Genomic DNA, 21362 nt, shown 5'->3' on the forward strand with positions numbered 1-21362 from the left:
ATGAAACGAATGTTGGAGTCCGACTTTTCATACAATAAAATTTACCTAAAAAGTTAGGAAGTCTTTGTTTAAAAGGAAATACGATTATCAGTACTACCGCCCAAAGACATCACTATCATCCACCATCATAACACTCTGGAAAATAAGTTATTAGCCGTCAGCGGTGTTTCAATCTACCTTTTCTCTAACCACGGAACAAAACGTAAAAGTAGAACACATTTATGCCACATACCTTGTCTTTTTCCTGCAGCAAAACCTCTATAAATATATTACGTACTTTCTGCTCCAATTCAATATAATTTTCAGCTTTATCAGGCAGCCATGCATGCAATGCTTTGCTTTGCTTAGAAAATAGAAACGAAGAGCTCTTTCTCCTGAGCTAGCTTGATGACACGGTAATTTCTAAGAATCGAAGACACTCCATCTATGGTACCCGATTCTAAGAAATTCACGTGGTGAACACCTTTTATGGTCAAAATAGGCTTTGGAAATATGATATTTTAAGTACTTTGAACGTTGATCATTCTAAGAACTGAAAGGCTGCAAAGTATAACACTGACCCCCTGGGCTATAGTGTGTTTACGATCAAAAATCGAATTTCTTGCATCTTTTTCAGTGTTTATGGAGTTTCGTTGGAGGCAGACTGCTATGAGCGTTTATAATACTGAACTCACCCGCTGGTAAACACTTCTCATTTATGCTCAAAGTAATAAAAGGTATATTGCCGGGTTCATTTCCTGACTCTACGAAGCGTTTAAGGAGACGGTGGTCAGTGGAGAACCGTTCAAATCCTTCAGGTACGTGCTATATTGTCCTGTATTTGCAGTTAAACCTCAATGCACTCGAACTACTACACTGCGCTGTACAAAAAAGACTAGATCCAGGATACCAACACGAGTGAAATATTTCTCGTAAACTCTAAGTTCTTAAAACGTAGCGAAAGTATCGCGTCCCCCCGGGGGGCACTCCCTTATTTGGACTTACCGTGTGAAGGGTCGTAATGAGCGGTAGCGAAATGAGCGATAATTTTCTTAAACAGACTCAGTGGTGTTCTCCCTGCATTCCTTTTCTCGACTCCTTCTTTATCGTTTTCTTGTTGTCTTACTGAAACACAAACGAAAAACACACCAACAAACCGTTTCTAGACCTAAGAAAGGTTTTTAAACATGCTGAGGTGAAAGAGTCGACGGTGATACTGATGATTCCAGTAAGGACAGTAAGGATAAAGCAGAGCAAAGCAATACCTACACAGGTGATGCGTTGACTGATGGAGGAAGAGGAAGCCTGAAATGCAAGTACTACATGAGTACTATCAACACTAGCGTGGCCTTGAGGAAAAAGTTTCAAAGATTATGTCAGTAAAAGAGTTGGAAGATTGGAGAATAAACACAGGATGAGAAATGCATGGCAAGTAGCAGGACAAGTTTGAATGCCACTTTTTTAGCCTGTGTACAACATAATTCATAAGGAAAAGAATAACTCTGGATGATTTTTTGCATTGGGGGAAATGATGTTGATTTGGGAAGGAAATAAATTAGGGCAGAAAAGGGATGCAAATTAACCAGTTAGTCCGCTAATGGGGTCAGAGGCACCTCGTTGACATCATCCAGAAATTCTCAAAAAATTCTTGAATTAAGGACTCCAACTTAATGGAGTCATTTTTTTGATTGAATCAGTAATATCTTGGCTTAGTAAAAGGGTGGAAATCAAAGAACAGTAATGCTTTTAACCAGACTGCCCCTTAACACACATTTAAAGAAAGCTGGGGATGCCTGTATTTCAGGTCGGTTTAATTTTGGGTGGCGTGTAACACCGATGAATATCCAGGCTCCAAGTTTTAACCCTGTTTTAAATGGATGTTTTATTTTGAATTATACCATTTTTTAATAATTACTAGAAACAGGCCGAATTCTAACAAACGATTTTTAATATTTATTATGCAGTTGATATAGTAAACCCTTTGAGCATTTTTAATTACCATTGCATTATGTATGGAGGGCTTGTCCACCCCCTCCCCTCGTAGAGAAGAAGATGACCAGGGCAGACCTGCATAAACCAGGTGGACAAGTTTTTCTTTCTGCATGGCCGTTCTTTATTAAGATTTTATAACCACCCAAATTATTATAATCAGTTGCTCGATAAGGTATGAAGATATAAATCTTGTGTTTAATGATGCAACACAACTCATGTATAGATCGTTTTCACATGACGTCACGGCGGCCATATTTGTGTACAAAACATTGAATCGTCGGCCATGTTTGTGTACAAAAAAAATCCTGTAGGAATTAAACTCTCTTCACATGTTAAAACTTTCTTTTTTTCTAAGCAGTTTGCAAAGCTGCTGACCCTGTGACTGGAAACGATTTATTCGTGTTTATATGCAGGTGCTAAGCATTCCCTACAGCTTTTCGTGAGTTGAACATGAAACGAAACTTGGAGCCAGGCTTTTTACAGTATAATTTTACGACGACTTTGTTTAAAGGAAATATGATTATCAGTACTGCACTTCCAAAGACCAATCATGGCATCACTCTGGAAAATTAAATAACTTACGGTGTTTTTACCTTTTCTCCAAAATCACGGAACGAAACGAGAAGTAGAACACATATTCATGACACATACCTTGCCTTTTTCCTGCAGCAAAATCTCAAGTATTACGTACTTTCTTCTCCAAGTCAATATAAATTTCAGCTTATCAGGTAGCCATGCATGCAAAGGTTTGCGTCAGTGGTTATTTCAAACAATCGAAGATACTCGTTTTACAGACTCGTACCCAGTAGCTATTTAAGAAGATTGGGGATTGGGTTGAGGCGCACGCGGGGTCTCATGGGAAGGGAAAAAGGAAAAATAGCGACGCCCCACCCACCAAAGCCAGGGAAAAGCGCCCTGGGGACGAGGTTGGCTTTTTCTAACGATAAGAAAATGGTAACAATTCTCCACGGAGTGACTAGAGCGTAAAGTTGAAAAAGTTAAGCTCATGAAGTTGGGAGGTCATTCGGCCGAAGACCAAAAACAATATGAATTTCCAGACAGAATAAACCATAACTGATCAGTCCACGTTAATTGTTTGTGAAGAATAAGGATGGATGGGAGAGGGAGGGGGAGGGGGAGGGGGTGCTTAATAGAGATGGGGGCTTAATAGAAGATATACGGTAGGTTTATTGCCGGTTTCATTTCCAGACGACACACAGCGGTAAAGGCGACAGTAGTTAGAGAACCGTTCAAATCCTTCACACAGGTCCGTGTCAAGCCTCAAATCTCAAGGTTTTTGGAAATGAAATATTTAGTTGCTCTTTTAGGAGAATTCATTTGCCGGAGAAAAGCTGTAATTTTCTACGGCGGTCGTATTAAGTCTTCTTCCAGCTTTTAGGGCGATTTTACTTAACCCGCGAAATAGGTAGGAGAATACTTCGCTCTATTATACAAATTCCATTGTCTTCTTTCCCCTGTCTTTCGCTTAGATGTTGCTATTTTTCACTAGTTGTTAGTATCTGTTTCACGGGTCAAGTAAAATCACTCTATTCCCTCCGAACCAGAAGGATGGGAGGTACGCTATATTGTTCGCTCACACGCCGCCTAACACCAAAATTGCCTGTCTTCTCCGTCTGTAAGTTTAATCTGTCCTCTCTCAGCGCAGTGCCGGAGTTCGGGTGTATTGTAGCACATAGATTTAGCCAGGGCTAAAAGCGAAGTCTCCGTTTATATACTTATGATAGATTTAAAGGAGTTAACTTAGATATAATATCTCTAAGCCACTGGAGAGAATCCCGGGGGATACTCCTTATGATGGCCTACACGGGGAGGCTCCGCCCGAAAGGGGTAGTTTTTCAGGGTAGGGATTTCACTAGTTAAAGTATATAAAAGGATAGGGAAATCTGTCATTAGGGTCCGTAAAAGGGCTAAAAAGGGCTAACAGATGAATTTTATTGCTTTAAAAAGTAGATAAAACGTTCCATTTTTGTGTTCATTCCTATTTAAAAGACGGTGCATCTACAGCAGCAAGAGAGGGTACCTTTTTCGTGAAAAATGGTATATAAAAGGGTAAGAGGTGGGACCTCGGGGCGGAGCCTCCCCGTATATACATTTGTTTAGTACCCCCCGGGGAAAGAATCTTCCTTTCAATGGAGGGGCTGGTTGATATAGAAAAAAAATCGTTTTACTGTAAAGCACGATACTCATCAGTAGCAGCCAATTTACAGGTTACGTTTCTAGAGTCAATATTTCCGTTTAAAGGAAGGACCAAAATTAAAATCGAGCCAACTTTTGCGCTAGCTGCCTTCTTTTCATGCTTATGTTTTCTTATATTGAGCCCAAAGGTTTATCGGGCCGGGAAGAACAGTTATGAGTAAATTAGCCTTTACGTTTATGCATTGCAGTATCTGAAAAAAATTCACTATATGGTACCGTTTGTTTTCTTTAGGGGCAGACCTAGAGCAGCAAATAATTTATTTAACGATTTCGGCCACTAGCATTGAACTATGAATTCTTTAAAAATATACACGTAAATCAACTGTGCGATTAGCGTTCAGCAGTTCAAATTCACTGAGAAGCTACTGAGAAATGTGCGATGAACTTTTAGACCACAAATCAGTATAAAAGTTACAAAAAAACTCGGTTGAAGAATTAGGGTGTCTGAACTGTTTCTAAAAAACCCTTTGAAACTTTGACTTCTTTAATTGCGTCTGTTTTTTGTTGTTGTTGTTGTTTTTTTTTGGCATCCGGCTCCGTTAGCGTTATTGAATGCCGAAAACTAAATGAACGTACCTCGAGGCAAGACTTTTCCTTAAAGCTTTCTATTAATACCAGTACTGATATTTTACCTTTTTTGGTTTCCTTTCTTCTTAACGTTATTGGTTTTTCAATACATCAAAGAATTATCACAAATTGTTTTCAATAAATACGCCTAGCAAACAGCTTTTATTTATGAGCATATTACAAAGAACCGGCGAGTCGTTTCGCTGCGTTCATCGATGAGTCTGGCTGACGGTCTTAATTACCTAAACAGAAATTTTTACGATAATTCAGAGAAATGAGAGTAAATAAAGATTAAACCTAGTTAAGCGGTTCACCGTTTCACCGTTTTAATAACGGCAACTGATTTTTAATGGTATGAACGCTGACCAGTATCTCATTTTCAACTGTCCATTCGCAATTCCCCAGCCCCCATTTCCCGTTCTATCAAAATACAATGAATGAAGAAAGGAAGGAGGGGAGGAAGCGAGCGAGCAAGCGAGAGTGCGAGGGAGGAAGGAGGAAGGAAGGGAGGGAGGAAGATAGCCTTAACAAACATTCTAAAAATAGTACTGTGGTAATTGTAATTTCATTAATTAAGACTAGAGAGACACCTATTTAAAAAAATTCGCTTAAATTGTTCAGTTCAAATGCAAGGTAAAATGATATTGCGGATGCGAGGATGGAGAGACCTTCCCTTGTGCATGGGAAGTAAACCACGTAAACAGTGAACAGGGTCACGTTGGGTATAACTGCTTTGATAACCATACTTGAAAGCTCGTTTACAAAACTTATCAATCCTGCAGGCGACTACGATATTTATATTCCAATGCCTTTTCCCAAACTTCAATGGCGTTCAAAAATAATTACACAATTAAGCTATTAAATCAGAAAAATAATAAAAAGAGCTGCTAAATTTTCTCGCGATAATTTACAAGCTCTTGTAATATATAGCCTGGAACTACAGTACAGAAGTTATACGTAAGCCAAAATGAGTGTCCCAGATAGAGGGTCTTAATTGCTTGCTTGCTTGCTTACAATGAGTTCCATCCTCATTGTTCTTACTGGCCCTTTGTTGGATATTTCTAACCTTTTCCATGGCAATATCAGAGAGTTGGGAGCCGATGGGTTGATTGGAATGCTACTGGCAAATGCGGTAATATCGTTAACCATGGTGGAGAAAAAATCAGAATAGGCCTCAATACAGCCCCTTGAGGAACACCCCTGTTAACACTGATAAACTCCGTAGATTTTCCATCCTCAACAACTCGTTTTTGCCTGTATGTAGTTAATGACCCATTTGGTAATCCATGTGTTTTTACTTATTTAAAACTCGCATAATACGCATTTTTATCAAGCCAGCTTAGCCTGATATGATGAGTGTTATGTAAATAAGCCTTGGCAAAAGTGACCGAAGCAAACAAGGCTGGACATTTCATTACAGCGGATGCAGCAATATAAAGTTTTGGCGATAGCAGATTTTAGCGTGGACGCTATAGTTTGCGAAAGGAGTGAATTTATGATTTGCCGATGTTTGAAAATATCGTAACGATCTACGTTTTGCCAGTGTACACTTCATACGTATTTTTCATGCATGAATTAACCGGTCAATCTAATTCTTTTCAGTTTCTGATTCTGTTGAAATCACCTCGTGTGTATCTATCTTTCATTTTATTTAAAACAATTATTCCTTACAATGTCGGTGTGAATAGTGGCTTTAGCAATGTTTACCTCAGTTTCAAAGAATAATTGTTAAATGTTACGTGGGACTCCATTTTATGAGGATTTCTTAGTTTATGTATGATTCTTTCAAACTTAATGAAGCAAAAACTTCAGTTGAATATAAAGGTTTTGCTAACTGCAAAGACTTATCATGTCAGTTTTGATCAGTGATTTTTTTATAAATTGCGAAAAAAAGACTAATCCGAATAAACAGCATCAAAATTCTACGAGGTTCAAAAGGTCTCTCTCTTCCCACTCACAGTTTTCAACGCGCTGCTTTAAATAGCAACTATTTCTGTAGCTCTTGTCTACTACAAGAAAATGAAGACCAGAAAACTGAGTTCCTGTCCCACACTCGTGACATAATGATTCATGGTAAATAATTTATTCTCATTAATGGTAAATCATGACTAAACCAGCAGTTTTGTGTAGGGTCTTTAGGGTATACGACTTTTAAACATGTTCTGTGACGTGTGCCAAACCAGAAAGCTTTACAGAGAGTTTCCCATGGACGCTCTTACGGATGAATGTGAACATGCGCCTCTACATTGCCTCAGGGTAAGTATAGGTGATAATTTACCTTATACATAACTCGAAGCAGCGTGTTGAAGAACAGTTAAGATAATCGCGGAGAAGGTATGCTCTTTTAAGGTCCACACTTGGATTACTTGGTACATGCATGTGCGAATATTTCACGTCGCACATGTAGGTTTAATGGTTTAAAAATCAATTTTAAAGCAAACGATAGAAACTAAAGAGATGACGTGTCTAGGTATCTGTGCCTTGAAGGGTAACTAGATGGTGGTTACCATTGTGAATTTATTACTTGCTCAAACTAAACTTGTTAGTTACTAAGAAAGAATCGCTCCCCTCGGTTTTATTTTGATTTTGCAATAGTCATATAATAGAGAAACATTTCCTTTCAGTGTGTAACAAAGCATGTTCAGGAATTCCACAAGTGTTCTCAGTGTACACAAGTGGTTACCACCGACAACCCACGCTATCTTGAATGCTTGGCCAGGCTCGACATTCTGTTTCCAAAACATGATGTGTCCTCTGCCCCTGAAGATGCCAAGTTGCCATCGACGGAAGGCGGCAAGACGATTTCTGTTGTGATGTTGGGTGGGGATAGTACTGTTGTAGAGTACCAACCACTTAAGACGATTCTATCGCTGAAGATCTTCATAAAAAGCAGACTTGGTCCAGAACCAAACAAACAACGCTTACTGTACAAAGAACAAGAGCTCAAGGTAGGAACAACTACGAGACGTACACTCACTTTTTCAGCAAAATAGTTATAAATTAATAATTTTGCTTAGCCGGTAATTAACAAGAGCCTGAAAGTGCTACTGGTTGTGCGTTCTTCAGCTGCAGTTTGTCGCCGTGCAAGTTGTAGGAAACATTCAACGAAAAAATGAAACACAAGTGCTGTCAGGCCCTTTTTCTGTTTATCAAACTGAATTGTTTACTTGGTTTTTCGCCGAAGAGAGCTGCTTGCGGTTCCCAGCCAACAGCTTCCACATGTGTTCGGTGGAGCTGGCGCTTAAAGGAGAGGGTATGTGATCGTAAGAGAGACAGTGCTGGCTATACCATGCTGGTGAGTCCTAGCAAGGACGAATCAGCTGTCCATGGCTGGCACTGTCGGTATGATTTGTTTGTGCGCATGCTTAAAGTACGGGTCATAGCGCGGAGTTGGTAGTGTGTGCCTCAGTTCATAGTGCATAGTGTGGTCTTGATTCATCGATGGCTGAGTTTCAGTCTGCATAGCAGGCGCCGGTAATTTCTTCAAAGGCCGCGCGAGGGGAACAAGTGAAGGGGAGAGGTTGGGGACTGCAAAAGTTTATGGTTGTTGTACATAGGGGGGAAATGTTAAACAAGTTATCAGCCTTCTTGGATCTTTTATCCAGAAGAAACAAAACTACACTGAAGATTACTGAGTACCAGATATTGTGATTTATAATCCAAAGCGTAGTTTGCACCTAACGGTTTGTAGGTCCGATTTTGCAAAGGAAAGAAATTCAAAACACAAAAATCGGCCTAATTTACCATTCGGGTGGAATCCCTTTTAGATGGAAAGATTGATCTATAAAGATAAACTGTGAACTGGACACAACCAAAGGGTTTCGAGAATGACAATCGACCTAACTAAAACATTACATTTAATGGGCTATTATCTTCTCAAAGGAGTGTGGTGTGGAGGATGGGCTTCAGAGATGTATGTAGACGAGAGAGAGTTTTATAGACGTCTTTTTTTGTTTTTAAATCAGTTAAGTATCTATTGCTGAGTTCGTTGCATGGGTTGAAGTTTATAGGCGTTTTAATTTTTGGATTTTAAGTAACTAAAAGTGTATAAATGGACGCCTCGCTTTTAGCTTTGGCTAAAATCTATATATTAGTCTACAAATAGAGTCGCTTCTAATAGTTACTCGCCGCTGGGATAGGGTGCAGCATTCCCAGGCAACGAGTGCTGGGCGCTCTGCTCTTTGAAGTTTTTTAATAAACAAAAGCCAAGTACATCTTAATTTTTTTTGCCAGTTTTACTTTTTAACTTGAACCAGGAAATCGCCTTGAAGTTTTTTCTCCGTAATTGTCCTATTCGCAGTGAATATCACACAACTTCGTTCTCGACTACTTTGCAAATGTTTCAGTTTGCTACGTAATGATGGTGTTAATCGTAATGTCGGGAATGAGAGAACAACAATTGGTACGCTCTTTACATTAAATATGAATTCTCTATATTTCAGACATACACCAGTGCTGGTAAATTGGCCACCTTACAAGATAACGGGGTCCAGCCATTCAGTACACTGCATCTGATCGTGGTTCTGTATGAGATCTCCGAGTCTCTTGATAACGTGATTTTCGACTTGTTCTGGGGCTATCCGACGAGTAGACGTGATTATTTAGATGCGTCTGTACTTATTTACAGTGGCAGCTCGTTTCAAACTGTAGTCGATTTTAGGTGTCGTGGTTTTAGCGGCGTTACACACTCCGGTGATGTAATGGATGACGTCAAGCGTCTTGGTCATCATACCATAAATGTGAAGCTGAAAAGCTTGCCTTCGTCTGTCGACAAGCTGTTCTTTACTCTAAGTGCTTGGAACTCACCAAACATCTCCAAGTACAAAAATCCGAGCCTGCGCTTCTTTGACGCCAAGGAACCCAACAAGCAGCTCTGCAGTGATCAAATGCAACATGTAGCTTACTCCCAGGCCATTATCATGGGTGGTCTATGTAAGATAAACCACAGCTGGAAAGTGTTAAGTTTACTCAAGCAGTCCGCGGGAAATGCAAAGAATTATTCCCCATTGCAACGAACAATTGGTGGGGTCATTGTCCAAGGATTGTGTTAGGAATGGATTTTTGTTACACTGAAAGACCTTGTAACAGCTCCTCAATAAGAAAAAATCTTTAATAATCTTCCTTTTAGCAGTGCGTCTTTTGCAATCTCAGATCGTACGTTTATGATTGTTTTTAGCTTATTCTCATCCTATAAAACTGGTTCTCGTGTTTTCAGTCCTCAATGTGAAGTTGATTAACTGGTTCTTAAGGTTCACGAACGAACGTTTTAGTCGAAAGAGTGCCTTGCTGCCTATTTTTCAAGTTATCGGTGTGACGCTTGTGCAAAGTTGTCTGAATTACAGTAATGCACTATTGTAACCATTCTTTCCTTGTTTTTACATTTTTTTTTTTCAAAACCCAGGCCCGGGTTGTTCAAACGTTGGATAGCGCTATCCATCGCATAAATCACTATCTAGTGAATAAGTATTCGGGAAACCAATTGCACTATCCACCGGATAGCGATTTGTCCGCTGGATAGCGCGCGCTATCCACCTTTTGAATAACTGGGACCAGAACTATAGCGTATGAAGGAAGAATCAAGATATACTAAAAAGGTTTGAAGTTTATGTCCGCTTCCAGACCCAAGGTCCCCAAGCAAATGACGTAACAGCAAAATCAATAATCATCAGCATCTACACTAGAAAAAATTAATAAAAATGATAATAATAATAATAATAATAATAATAATAATAATGATGATGATGATGATGATGATGATAATGATAATAATAAACGTAGTTTATTTGAGTTTAATTTTATTCGAAAGCAGAAATTGAAGACACTATTTTCTCGTTTTCTACTGGAGACGAGATTGTCATTTTACGAGGCCATGTGATCCACGCGAAGGTCTAGCCGTTTGCATTGCAAAGGCAGTAACATAGTTATTTTGAAACGCTTAGTGTTAATTAGTCCGGTCCCCAGAGTCGAACCCGCGATATACCGCTCTACAGTAAACACTTAATTGAGCTCTTCTCGCAGTATTGCTCGGAGTAGGCTTGGTTACAAGCCGCTGTTCGAGAACACTGACGGAATTGACGACGCGTGCCTATGTCTAAAGGTCGGTACACTTTAGGTGACAAGTTGCAGAAACATGTCTCGGCGACTTGTGGCAGCGACACATTTGCCGCTCTGGGATTGGTCAATTCGGTGTTTAAGGTCGGAACACACTAGGCGACAAGTCGCGGCGACAAATCACTCCGTGTGCACAGATCGGGCGACTAGTTGCAGCAACACGTAGCGGCGACAAATTGGAGTGACAAATCGCTTCACGTGTACTAGAGAATTCTTGAGAAAATCTTTGCTTTTGCAACAGAAATCAAATCAGACAGAATTTGTGCGACTTGCGGCGGCGACAAAAATTCAACTAGTCGCCCAATCTGTGCTCACGGAGTGATTTGTCGCCGCGACTTGTCGCCTAGTGTGTTACGACCTTAAACACCAAATTAACCAATCGCAGAGCGGCAAATTAATTGCCGAAAGTCACGTTCAGTCCTCTCCACCCAATGTGGCATTCTCATTTAAAGCTTATACGGCTAATACGGAAATTAGCAACTGCAGCTTCCTTTCAGGATTGCGTGTTGTAAATAATAAATTCGGGCGTGACAGCTAAGCATTTGAAACTCTTGAACGCTACTGTCAGGATTCAAACCCTTCTTTTAACTTTTAATTTACCTTGTTTGAAGAATTTTAGGTAAACGAACATTTTTCTGTGCGAAAATTCTCCTTTTGGAATCTTTAAGAGCACTTTGGGCAATATTTACTTAAAGAGTGAAGGTTCCCTTTAAACCTCACTACTCTTTATCAACCTAGTCCTTTGATAGAGTCAAAGCCAACTATACCGCAGCTAAATCTGCAGTAATTACACCGCGTATAGCGATCTTTTATAAAGCCCTGGGGTGGAAATTGTTGTCTCGAATATGTAAAGCGCAACTCTTTTTGGCCTCTTTCTTTATTGCTTCCAGTTTACTAGCGTAACAAACGTGCGCGGAAACGCTTCCTACAAAGGCTATTTCTTGTCATAAAGGACACCTAGCGGCATTGCTTTAGAAAAACAATTTGTTATCTTGTATAAACTTTTGGGGTGGAATTACGATTCTTCTGTTGCTGAATACTTACCCTCTCTCCCCAGGGCCCCTCCCTTTTTCCCTTCCTCCCTATCGCCTACCCCTTTCGACGCCCGCTACGCATGCCAGACTTCAAGGACTTTCTTGCTGGTTTTCACATTACGTCATCAATCAAACTAAAGAACATTATCGAGCCTACTGACTTTTTACTTTGGGGAAGTATTAGAGTAGCCAAAAACAAACATTTCTACGCATTTTCACTTCGAAAAGGTCTTTTTTTTGTGCGTGATAGAGTACGCTTGAATTTCTAAGCTTTTGCGTGCCAAAGCATTTACATGGCGGCCGAGAGAGCTGTCACGTACTATAAAAAAGTGACTTATTTGGGGAAAATTTGCTATCTGAACCGTTATTATATTACAAAAAGTACTACTTTAATGTCGGTGTAATGTTTATGATCAAGTTCCTCAAGAGATGAATCCGCGCATTCTTAACAATCTCAGTAACAGATGTTTCTGTGGGTTCCGGTCGGCATGTTGGCATGTTGTTGCCCATAGTGCGGACTGTGCCCATCCGGATGGGTACCAACATGGCGCGGGCTCCATACAAAGCTCTAGTATAAATATGGGCAAATCATTTCCCCAAATATCTCGCATATTAAAAACTGCACTTACCTGAAACTCGACGAGGGCCTCTGTATAATTACCTCTTTTTCTTTCCCAGATTCTGGAATTTATCTATCGAACAGTTTTCGGATATTATTTTTTTTATGTTGTGACGAGACCAGAAACAACGACGACGGCGACGGAAACGAGAACGGCCAAAAAGTAATAATAGGTTTCGATTTATACAACAACTTTGCTCGTGCATCATACGCTTTTGTGTACATTTCTTTGCCGTGGTTGCACGACGACGACGACGACGAACACAAACACAAGACAACGATTCTCTTTTTCTTTTTCATGAACTTAGATGCAGTCCTTTAGAAATCAACTCATGAAGAAATCGTCAACATTTGACAAATTAAAAGAGTTGGAAAAAGAGCGATGAAGTTTGAAACAGCGCGAATTCCTTTTTTAAGAGACATTTTTGTAGCCGTCCGCCGTCGTAGTTGTTTAAGCCCCCTAATGAGGAAACTAACTCACGGCCCCTATACTATGGTGTCCACAATAACGGACCAGATTATGCACATGGGTCATATCTGCGCAACGGTCTCTATAGTTTGGTTAAACAAAGGGGTTTTTTTTAGTTATGTAGAGAAAATACCGGATGTTGAGTGAAAAGATGATTACGTGGCCACTGCCCACAAGAGGATTCCACCTACCCAGGAGCCCATCAATGACCTACCCTTATTTGGTATGAGTACCAGTGTAGCCTGTTCCAGGCTCTGAGATAGTCGGGTTCGCGAAATTGAGACTGAAACACGAACATGAAGATAAAACGGTTGAGAACTGGGGAGAGGAAGGGCTTCCTTAATTTTCCGGCCGCCGCCCTTCGTCGCCCCCTTTTACGCGTGCCTTACACCATCCTATCTGAGAGCCTGGAACAGTCTAGCTAGTACCAGCGATACCGCGCTGTTATCGCCGTTAATTTATCGCCAGAAACAGAAGAAACTCAGGATTTCTAAAAGACACTTGGATTAGCACAGATTAGCCTAACCTGGGCAGATAAATTAACTTTTCGCGATCGTTTAGCGATAAAGTGAAATTTGTGGTAAATCTAGTGTCCTGATCTCATTTTCTTCAGAACAAATGGTCACACATAGATCTTGTGTGGGCTTCAGAATCTGTGGCACTTGTCAGGTTGTTCTTGCAGTAAAACTCCCTGTCTGTCAGTTCTTCAAACCTGCTATTCGAATTTACACATACACGACTTCAAAGAACTACGGCAATTAAAAATGGAAAACCGCGCCGTGTTGTTTAGCAGCTCTGTTTCACAAAACTATTTTCGGAGATTCTTTTGTGGTTCACCACAAAAAGGCATTAGTGGTAATTAGTGATAAGTTCGAAGAAACCATTAAAAGTTTTCCACAGATATTTCAACGAGAGACAAAGGGCTTTCTTCAATTTCCACTGTATCCTCTAGCTATTACAGAAAAGATAATAAAATGAGCTCCCACCGAAGCAAAGTAAAAAACAGAAGAAACAAACTGAATAGAATTTTTAGGAGTTTCAAAGCCAGCTCGCTCAGTACCAAAACAAAACAGATGAAGATGATGCTGGCTTATCTTTACTTTATATCGTCAGTCGGGTATTCAGTTGCTGTCGTGGCTGCTTCCCCCGTTTCGCTGTTCCTGTGCTTCATTTTCCCTTCTTTTGTCCCATACTCAAGTAAGAACGCCGAAGCGAACGTAGACTGCAAAACACTCCGTATTTTTGCGTATTCAAGTATGCGCGAACATTCAAACAGAAGGTGCTCGACCGTGAGACTCTAATGCTATTCTTACGCTACGTTAAACAGATTTTGAGAAAAAAAACCCGACTGTTTTGCAGTCTAAAGCAAACGGGAAATATAATATCTATTACTGAGCTTCGTGCTACAGAAAGAATAGAAACCACGCGCATTTTTCATTTGACAGCACTATGACCGCAAAAAATATCCAAATTGCCTATTGGCTACATGATGTGAGTTGCTTGGCCCACCAGCTTTAGTTCAAGAAAACATCAGCTTCTCGTGAAGAGGAAACTATTCGTAGTTACTAAAACAAGGAATGACCTACAATGACCTACGATGACCTACAATGATCTACAATGACCTACAATGATCTACAATGACCTACAATGAGCTACTATGACCGAACGTGTAATCCCTGTAATGAGCTAAAATGAAGATTTTAGAAAAAGACAAAAAACAAAAAAGATCAGGGGACGTGTGCGTAAACGTAACGCGTTTAGTCTACTGCATGACAGCCCATTTAACGATGACAGCATCTCTGATTATTACGCTTGGAGATAAATTTACAGTGTAATAATATATGTATGATGATACTGTGACTTTTGTCCAAACCATCCCTTGCAACCTTTCGCATTAGTTTTATTTTGTCTTGTCTTTTTTTCAAACAAATTGAACAAACACAGTCATCCCAACAGTCGATCCGGGGGGATCTTCAAGGGACGTAAGGGTAGAGATGAACAAAGGAGGCCTTCAAATTCTGACCCTGTTCAAAAGAAAAATTGTTCATTTTTTTTAAGTACCCTGGTCTGTATAAGACATCATAAGACGGGCTTTAAATGGCTTTCGGTCCAACAGGATGCTCTGTTTGTAACGCTAAATAGTAAAATCCATATCCTGCTCAGCGGCCCATACATATCTAGGCCAAATAAGGGAGTGCCTGCATGACTTCCGTCAATACAGGGTATAATAGTGCTATACCAGTAAAAACGCGATTGCAATAATCTATTTTCAAGTTTCTCAAGTTACCTGAGATCAGGCACAATTTTTGTTTTGCCTTTTCAAAATGTTCTTGGCAATTTAATACTATGAGCCTAGTGTCACATCCAAGCGTGACACACGACAAACATCAGTGTCTGTCATATTGTAGCTCATTGTAGGACTTTAACTTTAACTCATTTTAGCTCATAGTAGCTCATTGTAACTCGTAGTAGCTCATCGTAGATCATTGTAGGTCATTGTAGGTTATTCCTTGTTTTAGTAACTACGACACACGTCCCCTGGTCTTTTTTTTTGTCTTTTTCTAAAATCTTCATTTTAGCTCATTACAGGGGTTACACGTTCGGTCATAGTAGCTCATTGTAGGTCATTGTAGATCATTGTAGATCATTGCAGATCATTGTAGGCCATTGTAGGTCATTGTAGATCATTGTAGGTCATTCCTTGTTTTAGTAACTACGGGAAACTATTTACACGTCCACTTTGCATCGGCCGTCTGTAAACAACATCAATGAAAGCACGCAATTGGAAAGGACGTTTTTACGTGCATATTTTAACTTTCTTTTATGGCTATTTGGAGCTTTTTGCCCTCGTGAATGGCTCAAAAACTTTACCTTCAATACAGTGGAGCTTTCAAAATCCGCGGTGAGTAAATGTTTTTAAAGTTTAGAACTCTCCGTTAGCATAAACCGCATGTTTAATTCTGAAACATATACAGCATCCGTTTTTACGACTAATTTTCTCTTTCATTAAAGCCTTACGTGTTTAATTGACTTCGAATATAGCAGAATGAAAGTGATTCAATGTTAAAAACTATTAGGCAATGTGTTGTGTGTTTTGTTCGGAAGAATGGATGACAAACTACTCTTAAAAGTTTCTCGCCCGACCAATATATGCATATGCAAATTAAGTATACTACGACACTCTTGAGTGCATGGCTATATAAAATGAATCAATGAAGCGGTAGCGTTTTAACGCCCAGGTTTTAGCTGGAAGAGAAATTGCCAGTCACTTCAGGTTTCTTAGAAGCAATAATTTGTTTCTACAGCGTTGACTACGACACCATTTTATCAAACTGTTTTCTTAGAAAATCACGAGAGAAAAAAGAAATTAATACTTTCTCCGACTAAGCTTATTGTACGTAGACGCCGCATCAGATGTCCGTTTATATTTGGCTATTGTCTTTCTTCTGTTCTCAGTCTGCTGATATATTAATGACGATAAAATTAGCTTGATAGATCAAGACCTGTTTTTCAGCACATCTTCACTGTAAGCTTGCGGGATCTCGGGTTTTTGTAACAGCTCAAGAAAGTCATATCATTTTGTTGGTTCAGAACAGCTGGTTGAAATGTGTCGAAATAGTCAGCCCTACCCACCATAGTTTCGTGTATGATTGCTCCTGCCCCTAAGACAAAAAGGTTTACAAAGTAAACTTTCGTTAGATGGTTGATTGTTCTAGAAAATTAAACCCTGCAGCACAAACTGCTGCCCTTTGGCTTAAGGCGGAATAATAAATCTGGTAAAACACAAAATGTGAGAATCCCAGGGCCAGTTTGTAATTTTTGACGTCAGTCCATTCATACCCCTTCAAAACTAAACCTTTACTACAAATCTGCTCATTTTTCCAATCATTCTAAAGTTTTGGATGCAGCCATGCCCTGTTTAAATACATACCTCTACAAGACAAACACCTTTCTATGAGAAAATAGCAGGGCTAAAAAAAATTAAATTCCAGTTTGTCCTTTGGGAAAGTAGCTCTCACATAACTTTTTGCTTGCCTTGGGCCACTTCTTGCTCTTCTTAGTATTTGTTAGAGGATGACTTCACAGGACCCTTGCCCACTGGACAGATGAGCTTTTAATTTAAAAGTTAGTTGGTCAGTAAGAAAATTTACTTTTCCCGGTCTGCTGGATGGGACTTATAACCCTGCCAGAGTAAGAGAAAAGTTTTCTTATCCACTTGTCCTTTGGACAAGCACTATATTAAATTTGGTTGTCTGAAACCCAAGAGTTCTTGTGCAAAAAGTTTTGCTCAAAACTCGGGCATTTAATGATTTTCTCATAATTCACCTACTTCTTTGCTAGCATCCAAGATTTTTTCTTTTCTTGGTTGCTTTGAAAGAAAAACTAACAATGAAGACTGTAATTTGTGGACTTTTGTGAATTCTGCCATTTACCAACTTGCATTTTGAGCCTCGGAATGAGTTACATCATAACAGAAGTAATTCTATGGTAATAATAATTTGAAGTCAATATTCAACTGTTTCTGTATTTTTTTGTGAATAAAAATGTTCTTGTCCCATGGACAAATCATATCAAAGGTTTACATGTTCTGAACTAAATTTCTACCTGTCCCACACGATCGGACATAGGTTGAGGGCACCCTGCCCATTAGAGTTTGTCCTTGCCATTCTTCAATAAGGTGGTCACACTTCTGTGAGATGAGAAGAAATTAAGTGCCGATCTCAACAATATCTTTCCTAGAGACAGTTTACTACACAATAATATTTACATATTTTTATTCTGTGATATGTGAGTTCCTTGCCACAACGTCTTTCAGTACCAGGATTTGGCTTATATTTATGACAGGAATGCATTAATTCATCGTTTAAGTAAAAGCCAGAAGTCATCCATACATCATCAATTTAAGTCAAATTAAATAATATTAGACCCCATCTATGCAAATTTTGATTTCAGTCACGTAATGTCAAACTTGGTGGAATTAAAATTGTATTGGTTGCTTAATGGCGCAGTACGTAAACAATATAAAAGAACATTATCACGAAAACTGGGTTGATGATAGTTGTTTAAGTATGGATCAGTGTTTCTAACTCTCTGTGCAATCTATAGTATCTAGTAGTTTGTTAATATTTTTCTAAAACTCAAAGCTTAGAAAACAGAAGATTTTATTACTACAAAGAAGGTTTATACAAATGTACAATGGATAATTTTATTAATAGCCATAAGAAAATTTTGCATAGTGTAGTTACTTGAAGAATTGTTGATAATTCAAAAAGCTATATCACACACCCAATACATGCACCATATTCCAACCGGCCCTATATCCAGACACCAAAAAGTTGGTTTAAAAAACTTGACCACACCTTGTTTTTTATGCTTCTTATTGCTGGATATCACATAGAGCCCTTCAATATAATTATTTGTGATGTAAGGATTTGTTTGTTGTACCGTAAACTTCCGATTATAAGCTCCCCCCCACTTATAAGCGCCCCCCATTAATAATAATAATAAAAAAAAAACAATACATCCAGTTAAAAGCCCCTCCCCCCCTCCCTCTTCCAAATATAAACTCCCCTCTAGCATGTATATGAAATGAATTCAACTTTTTACGACATTTTGAAGCTTAAAAGAAAGTGATCAAATTCAAAAAGTATTTTATCAGGACTGCTGTGTAGGTTGTTTTGAAACACTTTTTTTAGTCTGGTTGTAAGCCCTCCCGAATGGCCCCCCATATATAAGCTCTCCTAAAACCCATTATGAAGTTGTATAAGGCCAGGGCTTATAATTGGAAGTTTATGGCATTGATTTTCAATATCAAAAAGGAATTTTTTTCATAAAAATTCTTTTGTTTTATCGTGAATTTGTTCACAGGTATATGTTGTTGGTAAAATTGATCGATCTCATGAGGTGAATACCGGTGTTCAACCTGGTTTGATTCAGTTATTTTTTCCCCTTGCCCTAATTTCATACACTTAAGGAGACAACAGAAATTCTGGTTTAACCTGAGAACATATTTTACCTAAAACATTGTTGTACATGTACAAGGCTTTATGACCAATGGTTTTTTGTTTTATTATCACCAAAAAAGTAAACCAACTGAGCAAAAATTTTTCCTGGTTCTTTGCTGCTGGTGTGATCTGTTACCATAATTAGAAGAGTTAAGAACTTAAGCAGCTGAAAAATAAAGATTAGTGTTTATTGCAAAGTTATTACCTTTTCTAATCTTTTCCTTCACTGTTGTGGTGAAGCCGGACATGGTATGATAAGTCTAGATTATTGCCTTAACTTTCAAGCGGGAGTTGTAATTGTACATGTTAGTGAATATAAACTTCATGAATCTATCTATAGATGATCTGATCCACAGAGCCCCCTTTTGTCTGAAATTTTGTTTACGTATATATTATAATTATATTTTTAAGTTCTTTATATAATAACCAGTACATGTAGGTAAATAAAAGTGTAGTAATTCGTAGTTGGCATAGCTCCTACCTCCCTCTTTGTGAAATTCCTAGATCCACCATTTGAATTCCTGTTCAGAGCTTATTATAACCTCACACCAATTCATCAGGCTAATGCCCATTAAAGCCAACTTAACATGTTTAATAAACTGGTTGTTTTATTATGCAATGAGAAAAACAGTAATAGTAAACTAGAACACAGGCATTTACACAGAATTCCAATGAACCTGAACATGTTGCATAATTGCGCTAAATTTGCGATTAAAGTGTACCATTTTTAACTAAGCAGCTTTTAAAGATGTTGAAGCCTCTGTCTTAATGTGGGGAAGTTCCTGTGTATTACTGGAAAATTCTGGTCATAAACTCCCCCGCATTATAGACTTGCCTACATTACACCAAAAAAAATCTTTCCTGCTTTCTAGCCCACTTGGTTGCAAAGCACATGATGTAATCCCTCTCTTTTTTCTTAATTCTCTGGATATCAGTGCTGTTTGTATGAATGATCTTAGTCATAGTTTTTTGTTTTGTTTAAACTCAAGTTACATCTGGAATAGTAGATTTTAGACTTTGTACATGACTATTTTTTTGTCAAAATTCCCTAAGAAGTAGGTAAATTTCTTTTCAAGCAGCTAAGTGTTATTGTCCAAAATTATATATTTTTACTGGATCATGACATTATTTTCTAGAGAAATGTTTTTATACCTGTCTTAACCTACCAGAGTAAAAGCCTGCCCATTTTTAAAGTAACCCACTTAAAATAATTCTAGCAAAATTAATAACTTAACCTCACCAGGCCTAAAAACCCAATTCTGCATTTTTTTTAAGGGCATATATATTTTCATCATTACCTGGGATCTATGATGAAAAACATTATATTAGGTGCTTTCCAGTGTCAGAAATTCAAAGACTTTAACATGCAATGATTCTATTATCCTTCGTAATGAATTGATTATTGAAGTGTTCTTTGCATTGTTTAAGTGTGGCCAAATTAAATAAAACTATCCCTTCTGTCCAAACACTCTCCCCAGCTTGTTTTGTTATAGTCTGTTAAAGTTTCAGGGTGGCGATAATGGGATTATAACATCTGTGCTCAGTTTTTTCTTTACTGTTTGCCTGTTTATTATGACAATCCATGAAATTTGAACCTCTATAAGGTTGTTAAGTTAATTAATAGGCAAGTCTGCAAATTACAGTATGCATGAAATAAAAAACGTGTATAAATGATAACTTAATGTAGACGGCACTTTTAGAACTTATCTCTGATTTCATGTTAAGATTGTTCTTGTGTGGTTCGCAACTTTAAGAACATTGTGGTAAAGGCCATTTCCAGCAATTGTATGATTGTGAATTATGGAGGAAATTTAAAATGCTGATTAAACTTGTCACTATCATTAATGAAAATCAGCTTATTGTGGGGTTTAAGTAAAGAAGGAAAAGTTTAAGTTCCATATTTGAGGATTGATAAGTTATTGTTATATAATCTCATTAAACTGCCATGTTACTATAAATGGGGATCTCAACTAAACACAGCAGCTGTTCTTATTATAACTTACAGTCAAACCCCCTTAATACGGACACTGAGGGAGGCGTAGAAAGTGTTGGTATTAACAAGGGGTGTCCATATCAAGCTGGTTGAATTTAGAGAAAATGTATTGAGTTTCTTTTCCGGGGACACAGTAAACTGTCCGTAATAATGCGGTGTCCGTATTAATTAGCAGGTGAGTTTAACATTTTGAAATAATGAATTGCCAAGATTAAAAATAGCTGCTACTTTGTGATGCCATCTGCTTTGGTTTAAAGTGGTAAAAGATGACATCAGTGCAAATTATTATATCTGATTTATTTACTCTCAGATGTGGTCAATGTCAAAACAAGACAAATCTAAACTGCCAAAGGCTTGGTGAATTCTTAAAAACTCA

At 38.5% G+C, this 21362-nt stretch overlaps 2 protein-coding genes across 3 annotated transcripts in view; both read left to right on the plus strand.

Annotated features, from left to right (window-relative positions):
* LOC140928538 (ephrin-B2a-like) overlaps positions 1–21362 on the plus strand; it is a 145237-nt gene that overhangs the window by 119487 nt on the left and 4388 nt on the right. The window contains exon 1 of one of the 2 annotated variants that reach the window (XR_012164655.1): positions 15712–15890. The exons of the other annotated variant lie outside the window; for it this stretch is intronic. The gene's annotated coding sequence lies outside the window, so the exon portion shown is untranslated. Of the gene's footprint in view, positions 1–15711; positions 15891–21362 lie in introns of those variants that run through there. 2 annotated transcript variants of the gene reach the window in all.
* On the plus strand, positions 686–10407 carry LOC140926960 (uncharacterized). The gene is made up of 4 exons (XM_073376631.1): positions 686–797; positions 6886–7011; positions 7380–7703; positions 9198–10407. The coding sequence occupies exons 2-4, from the start codon at positions 6913–6915 to the stop codon at positions 9804–9806; spliced, it is 1032 nt and encodes a 343-aa protein (XP_073232732.1). The 5' UTR covers positions 686–797; positions 6886–6912; the 3' UTR covers positions 9807–10407.

Source organism: Porites lutea, chromosome 2 (assembly GCF_958299795.1).
Source record: "Porites lutea chromosome 2, jaPorLute2.1, whole genome shotgun sequence".
NCBI classification, from domain to species: domain Eukaryota; kingdom Metazoa; phylum Cnidaria; class Anthozoa; order Scleractinia; family Poritidae; genus Porites; species Porites lutea.